Consider the following 13,108-nt stretch of genomic DNA (forward strand, 5'->3'; position numbering starts at 1 on the left):
TTCACATATTTGGTCACAATGATTTTCAACACATTTTTCACAAAGCAACCCTGTCACTTAATGCAAACTGTATGTGTGCACATGTTACATATTTACCATATGTAGCCACACAACATTATTAACAATTCAACATTAAACAGTCACATGATTTCAAACCTATTGCACGCACAGCTATTATTTAACTTCAGGTTACAGTTCTGTAAAAAGGGCCCTCTGGTACACAAGACATTGTGTCCATAAAAAAGTCATGTCCATGCTGAAAAAAGATTGGAGTTATTCTTGTGTAATCGATTCTCAGCCTGCGGTGCGGACAAAAGAAAAACACAGAGCAGAGACAGACACTTCGTGTGGCACACTTTGCATATAAAAAAATCGGAATGGAAATGTCTGTGTTCTAAACGCACCAAAATGAATCATGGTTTTCCAATCGTCACTTGTCACTTCTGTGACCTTGCCTCCCTACATAGTTTTGTTGTTCTAAAAAACGGTATAATGATGACAATAAAATGTGTTGAAGACGTGTCTTGTAATTCAGCTGCAAGAGAAAAGAGACTCGGTTGAGTCAAGAGAGTAGTCAGTTGCAAAAAAAAAGGGGGACTCAGTTGCAAGAGATTCAGTTGAGAGAAAGGGACTGTCAGTTGCAAGAGTAAAGGGATTCCTGACGTTAGTTGCAAGCGGGCCCGCAGACAGGGGGGGACAAAGGAGTATGTTGCCCCGGGCCCAGTGAGATAGGGGGCCCAGAATTGGTTCCCCATTACATTGTATGTATAGGGTAACGGGCCCTTTCAGATGACTTTGTCCTGGGCCCAGTGAAAGCTGTCAGCGGCCCTGGTTGCATGAGACTCCCAGTGTCCTCAGCCAATCATCTTGGCATGGGCACCTCCTCCCTGTGGTCCATGGCAACCCCTGCCGCCTTGGGACTGCTGGCTGGGGTCAGAGTGAAGGAGGTGGCCCCTCTGGCCTTCAGGAGCTGCTCGGCCCCCCAGTGCAGGCAGTGGGGACAGGGGCAGGCAGCCGGGTGGTGCATGGTGGCGGTGTGGGCATGGGCATGATGGGGGTACAGGGCTGCCGCCGCTGGTGGAGGCAGCCCCCCCAGCCTGGGGTAAGGAGACTGGGAGAGACGGTGGAGGGGGTCCAGGTGTCGTAAGGGTGGGCCGTAGGCTGCGGTGAGGGGGGTGGCGGCGGCGGGGGCCAAGCCCAGGTGAGGGTAGAGGTGCAGGGGGAGGTGTGGGAGGAGGCCGGGGTAGGTGAGGCCTGCTGCTGCGCTGGCCTGGCTAACCATCAGGGCACACAGGCTGGGGTCCAGGGGGTGGGGCCAGCTCAGGCTGTGCCTCTGTCTCTTGTCCTTCATGCGCCGGTTCTGGAACCAGACCTGTTATTGTACACAAAAAAGTAGAGAAGAGTAGAGTAAAGTAGAGTACAATTTATTAATCTCGAGGGGAAATTAAGGTGTCAAGTAGCATACATACATAAATACAGAAGATATCACACACAAGACATTACACACATCATTCCACTTATATTAACCATATATTGCTCACTCTTACATACATTCAAAATAGTATTAATGAGTACAACAGGACAAGGAAGTAATGAGTACAACAGGTCAGGGAAGACTGCTGTGCAATCTGATAAAGGAAGCAATCATTTCCACCTCATAAAAGAATCCACATCACCTCGTTAACATTTATTTTGTTTTTATGTTATTTTACCAATTCTGCTGACTTTATATATTGACGTCTCTGCAGGCTAACGAGATTTATTTTGAACAGCAATTTCTCAAATGCAATTAATTTTAACAAAGTCACAGCAGTTTGCATGATCCGGAAATTAAATATATAATAAAAACAGCAAAACTCATCTGCGCACGCGCAATTCGCTTACCTTAATGGTAGTCTCTGGGAGATTCAGTGTGGCCGCAAGTTCACATCTCCTGGGCCTAGAAACGTAGCTTTCCTTGCAGTATTCCTGCTCGAGGCGAGACAGTTGCTCTCGGGTGAAGGCGGTGCGATGTCTTCGACTGTGGTCTACCCCGAGGAGAGAACCTCGAGGGCTGGATTCATCTTCTCCTTGGTCGCTGTCCGGATTCGTGTTTGGCCCAGCCGGTGATTCACGACCCTCAGTTACTACACAAGGCAAATGGGGTAAATTAGCCACTGACTGACTGAATGTCTCAAAGTAGAAATGTACAATAAGTATATCGCAAAATACTAATAAATGTGATCCTCGTGCATCCACACATTCTCGCGCCCTAATGAAGATAACCAAATTTAGCACGTTGAATGAATCAGCAGTTTCGTTCATTAGGCAAATTGTGCCCTCTGACAGACATTAGGCTACAGTACACACATAGGTAATATTTCGAACTCGTTCAACAAAATCAGCCTACTCACTCGTGTGCATATCGCCTCGACCTTGACTTTTAGCAATCTGTTACTACGCGACCCAGTAGAGGCAGTAATCCAAATAAGTTAGAAGCCCAAATCTCCACTCATTACAGCACAGCTGACAAGGCCAAAGTTCCTGAACGGCAGCACAAACCACGCTTCCACCAGTTAGTTTATGAGACGGGAGTTGTTGTTTTGAAGCCACTGTTTTAACCCTCCCCTCCCTCCTTCCTTTCTGTCTTTTATATCTCCTCGGTCGTCCCATCTTTTCTAATGAGAGACAAGGTCTGGTCTATCCGCCACGGCGCCGCCTGGGCGCGCTGGGCGAATGAGGTGTTAAAACGGGCTTTGGTCTCCGACCTGCCTTTGTACTTTTGTTATGGAGAATTAAGATCGACCTCCCTTTGCTCAGTGCGACAGAGGCCTCGCTGGCGAGATAGACCAACCTGTATTGTTCCGCGTCGTTTGATGTTTGTATTTTTGGAAGTCAATCATTAGAATCCTAATGTTCCTAAATGGCGGCCATAGAGAGCAGAGCGCACCTATCGCATGGAGCCCAGATCTTATCTACAAAGCCCATGGTCTCAGGCTGATACTGTAATAATTTGGAGATTGCTGCTCACCCAAGCTGTGTGCCATTTTAGTGTTAAAGAATTAGAGCATGATTGTAGAAAACTTGTTTTTTTTTGTGGAGCCGTTCATTAGACTCATGAGTGGAGTGGGATTTGACTCGATCCATTTTAATGTGTTTTCTTCCACTGGTGAGACTTGTCATCATGCACAAGTCAATAAACGACTTGCGCTACGCGCCCGCATCCTCCAAGTTAAACTGTTTGCTACCACTTTATGTCCTTGGGCCATGTCTGCCTGCCTGGTTAAAGAGTCCCCCGTACATATTTGTTGAGGACAATGTAAACATGTTAATATGGCTCTGGAGGCCTTTGATCACTCAGACAGGCACGGTGACGCACCACTTCACGTTTTGATGTTGTCTTGGAAACGTTGTGGGCTGAGGACCATGGGCCTGCATTGAACTACATAACGCTAGCCTTGTAGTGATATGCACAACGTCGAGAACCCATTTAGTGCATCCTAATACGATGTGGACAAAACAATGTGTTGAACATGTCTACTATCCCATTTGTAAACGAAATAGGTGTGTGTGTGTGTGTGTGTGTGTGTGTGTGTGTGTGTGTGTGTGTGTGTGTGTGTGTGTGTGTGTGTGTGTGTGTGTGTGTGTGTGTGTGTGTGTGTGTGTGCGCGCGCGCGCGTGCGTGTGAGAGGGGGGGGGGGGGGGCACCGCGACTTCACCTATAATGAGGTGCCCAATTATACAGTATGTCTTTCTGTTATCTACAGTAGCGATATGGCTGCACAATCACACCGTCACTAGGCCTATACCTGTGAAAAGGCTGCCACGCCCGGCCGCTCGCCTGTAAGTAGGGTGTCTGGTCTGTGTCTGGGTGGATGGTGTGGATCATGCCTGATTATGAGCTTAATAGACTCAACACCACCTCCGATATCATTACAGAACTTGCAGGAGTCCCAATCGACCCCAAAGCTGAGCCAAAATCTAACTTCAGCGTATGAATTTAATGACAGTCTAATTTGTAAAAGGTGATGAGACAACCACAAGGTTCACCACCTGGAATATCGAATACATTTTCAGGACTGCTGGACCTGGCACAGGTAACAGAATGATACCGCAATAAGTTGGTCCAAGTATCGATGCTGAGGCACTCATGGTTACGCGTTTTACTTTTATTATTTGGCATTGTAGCCAAATAAAGAAAAGTAAAAATTGCCACCTTGAGTGCCTCAGCATCTGCTTACTTGGACCAACTTTGAGAGCCCCTTCACTGAGCACCAAGGGGGAAAGGTGAAGATCCAAAATCACTCCAATTACCTGTTTGTGTCTAATACCGCAATAATATTCCGTCTAGAGGCGCATTGTAAAGTGCATTTACGTCATGATGTATTAGTCGGAAGTGTCAGTTTCTCATGTATCAAATTAAGAACCCAAATATGGCTGAGCCTGAGGCATTGCCTGCGGCAAGACTGTGGGGCAATACGGCTGCGACATAGTGCCGCTTTGTCTGCTCCTCCAACGCCAATAAACGTCCCTTTTCTCAGTGGCCGTCTATGATAGACGACTCTGCGACAGGTCGGTCTATAAAACATGGGCAAGTCCTGTCCTCGTCCCAGACGAGTCGAGAGCGATGGAAACAGAGCGCGGTGAAGTGGACGATGGCTTGTTGTTTTTTCCCGATAACTTGTCGATGTTTGCATTGTTATACAGTGGCGCTCCTTGACGCTTTGATCATAGATTTCAGTTGGCGACGACACGGCTCCACGCAGACTGAAATGAGAGAAGGGGTGACAAAACTGTCGCTAGCCACAATGGTGCACCCTGCTTGCAAAGAAACCAAATGACAGGTTATGCATATAGCAGTCAGTGAAAACTGAACTTGTGAAATACTTATAAAAACATACAAAAGGAAAACCCCTCATCACGGACAAACGTTCAACAAATTCTGTCGCGAAATATCAACATATTTTAATTAAAAAAGGCTACGTTTGTTATGAAAACTTCACTTCAATTAAACGTCTTAAGGAGCTCCATGTGATGGCATATTAGTCAAACTTGACTATTATAGCATTTAGTCCTTATGGTAATCTATAGATTAATTTGAACTGATTCGATGACAATGATGGAAAACAGATAATGTAGTAAACATACATTACGCGTGTTTCACTTTTATCAGGTACAGAGAAAATTGGTCAAATATAGCACACTAGTATTGTGCACGACTCTTCTGTCATGTTTGCATTTAATCTTCAGTGCGTTCTGAGGCTAATATATATATTTGTATAAACCCGGTTGTTTGCAGATATGAAACACGTTTTTCTAGATTATGTTATTGAATGGTTGCCACCGACTATCAACGCTCTGCAGGACCACCCGTTCCTCCCGAACAAGTGACATCACCAGAACACCCCTGAAGTAAGGACCCCCAAAGGTGACAGTGATCCATGGTGTCAGTTCAGGGATTGGTATGAGAGCTATTGCAGTGGATGTATAACGTACCTATATAGAAAAATGCACAATATAGCCACAGGAAGGACCTTACATATTGTTTTCTAATAAGGCCCGGGAGATGTTTGCTGCAGGATACACATGCGTGGACTGGACACATATCGTGCACGAACGCGGTGCCGTGCGTATTTTATGTCAATTCTGCGCGCATGAGAACTCCTGACCTGACCTGACGCGTGATTATGGTGCAATATTGATAGAACCGTGAGAGGCGATCTTCCGAACTCCCATGTTGAGGTATAGCGGTCAACAATGATGGACAATATTAATGAGAGCCCAGTTGTCCATCTGCCCCCCTACATGATACATCAACTGTCGTGCTCACAGCAAGCATTTCCCCTGATTTTAAGTTCTGACATCACAGATGTATACACCAGCTTAAACAAACAAACAAACAAAAAATTGAAAACAGCTAAACGTGAAAATGTCAATAATTCTTGCCCTAGATGATTGCATCTTAATTTGGATTTAATCACACCGGAGGTGAATTTTCTAAATCGAGAAATAAATACACCAATATTGATGATGAGCATTTACCCCCATAAGCATTTATGTAATCGTCCAGAATACGCGCAAAAGGATACTATAACAGACCGCAAACTATTGCGCATGCGTAAATGATACATTCTCCCCCTTCCAAACTGTATCCGCATTAAATTAATAGTGGGTTGGGCTTTATCGACCTCATACACAACATAAACTGTGAATTTCCCCCAAATGTTAACTATTCTGTGTTTGTTATTTAATAGTAAGGTAGAAGTGCGTTTGGAGATGTTTTCCCTAAAGTATACCTCCATCTCTCCAGCTCTTCCCTTTCCTTTACGGGGGTGGGGTTAGACGAGTCCTTTTGGATATGTCCAGTGCAGACAAGTCTTTACATTGATTAATTAGTGCATCTTGTGTAATATCATGGTTCTAAGCGCCTGGTGATGTCATTACATTAGAGCTACCAAGTAAGCGGTCGGCGCGTCATGACGCATGCGCTTTGCTGGATGGTCGCAACTTTTGCGCATCCAGGTGCGGCACCGTTCCAAATGCTATTTTGTTCCTCACTAGTCTGTGTGCGCCATGTGCGATGGCAGGCCGATCCGCTGGCAGTGTACGGAAGAGTGGCAAAGGATTCTTGATCCGGAGCCAATCCTTCTCCCTTCACTGCAACTGTAGTTTGTTAATTTAACAGCGCTTGGCATGCATCCATACCCCTCGCCGTCTCTGCCCGGCCAGACCAGATGTGTGCGCGCACACACGCGAATACTGACGAGTTGTTATTCTGGCTGGTGACAGGACTATAGCGCGCTCTCCAATGTGACATATTGGAACCGCTGACATCACCTGCTCTATTTGGCTCTCGCGCCGCTACTGCCAACCAGCTCACATCAGAGGAGTTCAGAAATATCCAGTGCTGTAGGAAATAAGGGAGAGATGTGGGCTTTGGGGAAGGAGAAGAGAAAGAGAAGCTTTAGCCATCCCCAAGTTCATAGAGGCCATGGTGTAACTTAGAAATTAAAAGTTAAGGAAACGGCACAATGCAACGTTCAAGCCAATACACACGCATATATCAGTTTTATTTGAAAACCTGCCCCGTTGAATTGAATGAATTGAATTGAATGAATTAACCACAACTTTGACAGATTTTATAAAATCATCAAATGGATAGCTACATTCACCATTTTCTATAATTAACCCATAACCCGAGTACGTCAGACCATCAGATGATGACCAATGTGTATCCACCCTCAAGGTGCGCAATGAGGCTTGCGGAACATCCTTTTTCAGAATCTGAACATGAATGTTTTGGACTTGACAAGCATTTCGGTTTGTCAATACACTATTTTCCATTTGTAGTCTATTCATTCTTGTGCTGTGTTTATGGCAGAAAACGAGTCAGAATAACTAAAAAAAAATCAAGTCCTGAGTGGCCTGTACTTAATATATATGTCTAAGATTACATCGTGCACAATATGGAGTTTTTGCTTTATATAACAGAATATTCTGCCCTGTGCGTTATGCCAGGGTCATTCCTGGCTCAGCATTTACCTGGCAAAGTGAGGTTGCAGTGCAATTGTCGGGAAAGCATTTTGGAGTATGTAGTTTCAGCAATCCTTAATGATTGGTTCCAAACGCACGGTGAGAATCTGAATGGCGCAGAATATAAGTGGTGCTCACGCCTTTAACGGGCCGATTAGATTTCAGGTAATGGTTTTGTTACCTGCCCGGGCGCACAGAGTTGCATTCATAAAGTTGGGTTTATGGAACCACGGCACGTTTTGCCCTCCAAACCAATAGTTATAGAAAGCTCTAATACAACTTGGCATTATAAAAACAAGATGAAAGTGTATGGTATTTACTAAGGGGCACTCCAAAACTTATCCGAGTCTTTCCCCTAGATCTGTGGGATATTTTTGAGTCATAAAACTTTGTTTATAAGGTGGAATTCCATTTACATGTCCGTCAATCGGATACCGAGCGATGCCTTATTGTATAGGTTAATGCATTGTTTACATACGCTTGCTGAGTTTTTTTTTTTTCAAATAATCGTTTTGTCTCACGGCAGTTGCCGTTTGACTTCAGAGGCCCATGGTCAAAGAGACAAACTTTACCTGCCTACCTCAGCATCCCAACCAAGTACCCTTTTAATTAATGTGGCTCGGGGAGACAAAAGCGAGGCAGAGCCAAAGGAGCAATGTTTATTATCATTAATTACAGGTTAGCCAATATGTAAACGACCTAAATTAAACTGCCACAGACTAATTAGAGCGCATATTTATTCTCAATTATCGTACACTATGAATGGCCAATTATCACGTGACATTCAACTGTGATTTAATAAGGTGATTAGACAAGTCACTGTCAGCACGCCTGTAGGCTAATGTCCTGTCTGCACAATGACAAGATTGTTGACCCACGTGTCCTTGAACGGTGTCTCTCCACTGCATAGCTCTGCTGTGGCGCAGATATGTAATAGCCCACCTTTCATCTGTGATATAGACACATTACTTAAATTGCTTGTATCTCAAAATTGCAAATAGGATCTACATCTATCGAATTATTGAACATCAGCCGATATGGTGTTTGTTTTCTGTTGGGGAGAAACACCATCACAAACAAACGAATGCCACATCTTCATCAAGTGAGTAGGGCCTACGTCATTCAGAATATGCATGTGAGCAATCATAAAATATAATTTGCGCATAGGCTCCATTTTTTATTTGTGAAAAAAAACCCCACTATATCCACTGCGCAGTTGTATGGGCATATGTAAAAGTTATATATTGAATAAAGGAAACGTGTGAGTTCAAAATTCAATATTAATATATAGGCCATGCCTATGTTCTTTTTTTCTGTGCTAGTCGTTTTCATTCGTTTGGCATCGAGCTCTACGGAAGATATTTCCCATGGGTTATGCTGAATTGTAAGAGAAACAAGTTTGACATATCCATAAATATTTTTGCGCTCGACATTTTTTTTAACACAACTTTGAATGGGGATCTGTTTTGTATGGTGTAGCCTAATTGTAAATTATACTAGTTATATTAAAATCTCTTTTAAAACCGTGTAGATTTTAAAATCTGTATTTCAGTTATAATTGTTCAATAATCTCGCAGTCGTCATGGCGCACAGTCATTTATGGCACGCCGTTTCTGTTTAATATTCATCGATGGTGTCAACTTTGGCATTTTAATCTTTACTTCTTTCCTAATCCCATTCCTCTAGTTTTATTTTCGAAATGAAAATCTCTTTATGAGAACTACGAGGATTTGATGTTTTCCCTTTTCTACTTTGTTCTCCCTTTTTGATTTTTTTAAATCCTTTATAGATCTATGATGCAGAAGCCCACACACTGGTGTAGAAACTGAAGCCATGCACTCTTAAATAGTCCACTTTGCTGTGTATCAACATAGCGTTGGAGCCATCTTGGCTGTATACACACAGAAGCGTACAGTCTTGTTTTGCCCGCTGAAAACCATTAAAGCCATGACTTGGCTGGCCTACATCATTATACTGGTCTCATAACCACGCTGATTTCTCTGTGGGATACATACTTTCACCGATATCGCCTCACATGGGGTGTGCCCTTAATGCCTTGGGAAAATGGATGAAGGACACAGTTCAGAACTATGAGGGGAATACTTTGCACAAGGCTTTGTCAAATGATTCAGTTCAATATGAGAAAATCATAGTATTCACAGAGGGTCATTATCCACAACACTACAATTAAATTCTCTACAGTTCAGTAATTGGTGTACACGTTACTGTAAATATAGGTGTCACATGTCACACTGTCTTTGAAAACTTTAACCATTAGCATTACCATTATCTGCTGTGTCATAGTGTTTCTATATTGTCAAGCTAAACAAATACAATCAGGTCAGGTACAAATTCAGTATTTACATCATGATTATTTCTATTGACTATGACTATTTATTCAATTACTGACTAAAACGTTTTCTTGTTTTCCTTTTCATAAAGGCTAAGGACTTCAGTGGAGTGCTGCAGGACTACATCAGAATACTACAAATGTCTGGCGGCATCGTGACAGACCAGTGAGCGGACAGCATGGTAAGGGAGTGGGATGGAACATGTTCAGGTACCCACCACACGACCACACAATTCATCAAGAAATACCTGTGTGTGTCTCCGTCGTCCACGGACATTATTCTCTTTCTAAATCCTAAGCCTCGGCCCCGCCATGGCCTAACGGTAGGGCACTCGTCTCCCATGCGTCCGACCCGGGTTCGATTCCCGGCCCGGATCATTTGCCACCCCCTCCCCATCTAGCTCCCCATTCACTTCCTGTCCACGTCTGATACTACCCTGCCATCAATAAAGTCGAAAAAGACTTAAAACCTCAGGCTCTCCCAACAGGACCTTTAGAACGTCTCCACAAGCATGTGATGTCAAACTTTAAGAATATCTGGTAATACCTTGCTGTAGTATGCTAATAAGAATCTCTGGTAATCTCTGGCTGTAGTATGCTAATAAGAATCTCTGGTAATCTCTGGCTGTAGTACGGTAATATACTGGATAGATTGCTTCGGAGGGATCATTTAAAATATTGAAATGATAATCGTAAATGTAACAAACGCACTCACTGAAGACACCTGATTATGAATTTTAATCTCGGACCTTATCACACAACTATATGAAAAGTATGCGTCTGAGCTTTCACAAGTCTGACAATGGAACAGAAGGAGCTTTTAGAATGCCTCAGCCCACATGATGTCATGCTTTCAGTGTCTATTGTAATCTTTGACTGCAGTAGGATAACTCGCACAATACGTGGATTGCTTCAGAGAGGTTATTTAAAATATTTAAATAATAATTGCAAATGACTAACATGCACACCGAAGATGCAGTCTCTGAAAATGAATTGCAATTTTAAAGCATACCGCATATTATATGAATGGGATGTAGATGAAAGTCCTTCTGGCATTGCAACATAGGACTGAGATATGGACGCTTGGCAAGACGTGTTCTAGTCCTGCAGCGCCAGAATAATGGGAGTGCCGAGTGCACTAGAGCTCAGCTAGTGTAATAAGAACTGGCTATATAAGTACAGCACAACTCCTACAAGATCCATCACCTCAAAGCCCAACTAATAAGGCTCAGAAATGTACGTTCAATGATAATTATTGTACCTAGCATCACATAGGCAAGACTGAAACTGAGTCTGTGTAAATGGATATAGTGACGTCAATCATCCTGTCTTACTCTGGTCTCAGACAACCAGTAGTTCCACGGTATACGGAGTATACAGACCTGCTAATACAGTATTTACTGTATATGTGCACATTTTGTGGATACACAAACTCAATGAGCATTGTATAATTTAGTGTAATTGTGTTAATATTGCAACCCAATTATGTGCCTGACACGAAGAAGCATTTTAATGGATGGCCATTTCTACTTACGTACATTTCCATGTATAGCTTAAAACTATGAAGATAAAGATGAATGTCCGCACACTAATCCTGTGTTGTATTTAAACTTTTCAAATGAATGCTTTTGAGCTATTTGCTCTTCCTCAGACTACCTCAATAACGTTCACTTGAAAAATGAAAAAAAAAACAACACAGGAACACTGTGCGGACATTCATCTTCATCTTCATAGTTATTCTGACTTTGTTTGCCCTGCACCTGCATGTGTGCACCACTACTAGGGCTGTGCAATATATTGACTTTATATCGTGAAATCAATATTGCTGTTAAACAATATCAAATTTCATAATATCGAGTTGAAACAATATTTTTGTCATTTGTCTATATACTGCCAAAAGGTAGATTACGCTAAGCGTAATACATTCCCCTCCACTTGAGCCATTGCGAGCACAGAGCAGACTTGCTACCCAACACTCATGCCGAGCACCACTGTGTGTTTCTCTATGGCCCTCACACTGCTGAAGGAGGTGAAGATTGTGAATTGTTTAGCACAATTGTTTGTCTTATACAGATATATCTTCTAAAAAAAACGTGATATCAATATTGACTGAAATAATTGTGATATTGATTTTTCTCATATTCGAGCAGCTCTAACCACTATTTCACATGTATAACATAAACTCATTTTCTTCTCCCATGTACTCTATTCTGCATCCCTGTAGCTGTACAAGAAGCCATGCTTTTGACATTTAGTGTAATCAAATCTATTATCAGTTATAGTGTATTGAGTGACACGTCTGGATCCGGAATCTTTTCTTTTTTTCTTTAAAAAAAACAACAACAAAAAAACAAACCTTTGCTCAAATGCATACAGGAGCTTGATCTGCTATTTCATGCCAACATCTTTTTCGGTAAAACCCTCACAAGTGGAACAGCGACAGATATGGCTGATAATGGGCACTATTGCTTTTTCTGCCATGGAATAAAATAAAACAAAGGAAATGATTTCAAGTGTGTGCAGACCGCTCCCTGCTAAAAAAAAGCTGAATTAGACTTTGTCCTGCTCCGTGAGCAGGGATGTGGACAGTCTTCCTCCTCAACTGACAACAGGCACTATGCCAATAACATAGGATCACTTCCCCTCCCGTGCAAACAGGCAGTTTGCAGACAGTGCAGACAGTGGTTGGGTGCAGCATCTTTTTTACATTACATTACATTGCATTTGGCAGGAGGTTTATAACCAAAGCGACTTACAATCGAGGACATAATCATAGCCAACATCACATAGCACAGTGTTTCCCAACCAGGGGTACGCATACTACAAGGGGTACGTGAACACAATGCAGGGGGTACGTGGAAAAATATCAATAAAAACAAATGTATGGAGCATAATCATATTGGGATAGAAGAATATGTAGAGTATGAGAGCAAGGGGGTACTCATAGTATGACAAAAATGCTTAGGGGGTACGGTAGACAAGACAACAAAAGGTTGGGAGTCACTGACACAGCACATAGCATCTGTTCCCAGCACGCATGGAGAGCCATGGGAATGAGTGCTGACTGCTGAGCTTAGTAGCGACTAGCGAGTTATCCACCATACAGTAGCTCTGGCCTGCTGTGAGTGACTACCACAGATTGTATCCACTCCCCTCTTCATGTTTATATGTGACCTTGTCTGACCTTGTCCTCCAGTCCGCTGCTATCTGTGTGTGTGAGGCCACAGTAGACGTATCCAGTGGGGA

General features: G+C 43.0%; 1 protein-coding gene and 1 long non-coding RNA gene across 2 annotated transcripts in view; one reads left to right on the plus strand and one right to left on the minus strand.

Annotated features, from left to right (window-relative positions):
• On the minus strand, window positions 1-2,471 carry eve1 (even-skipped-like1). Its single transcript, XM_063188010.1, has 3 exons — window positions 2,394-2,471; window positions 1,885-2,126; window positions 1-1,372 (listed from the first exon to the last, which is right to left on the minus strand). Exons 1-3 carry the CDS (start codon window positions 2,401-2,403, stop codon window positions 863-865), a joined length of 762 nt encoding a protein of 253 aa, XP_063044080.1. The 5' UTR covers window positions 2,404-2,471; the 3' UTR covers window positions 1-862.
• Window positions 2,050-13,108, plus strand: part of LOC134438488 (uncharacterized) — a 27,159-nt gene continuing 16,100 nt past the window's right edge. Inside the window, exons 1-2 of the long non-coding RNA XR_010032593.1 lie at window positions 2,050-2,144; window positions 9,955-10,044. This is a non-coding gene — a long non-coding RNA (uncharacterized LOC134438488). The remainder of the gene's footprint in view (window positions 2,145-9,954; window positions 10,045-13,108) is intronic.

Source organism: Engraulis encrasicolus, chromosome 2, assembly GCF_034702125.1.
Source record: "Engraulis encrasicolus isolate BLACKSEA-1 chromosome 2, IST_EnEncr_1.0, whole genome shotgun sequence".
Taxonomy (NCBI): domain Eukaryota; kingdom Metazoa; phylum Chordata; class Actinopteri; order Clupeiformes; family Engraulidae; genus Engraulis; species Engraulis encrasicolus.

Coding starts and splice junctions, on each gene's coding strand:
- eve1 (XM_063188010.1), bottom strand. Junction 1,373..1,884: donor TCCCAGAGACTACCATTAAG/GTAAGCGAATTG, acceptor GTACAATAACAG/GTCTGGTTCCAGAACCGGCG.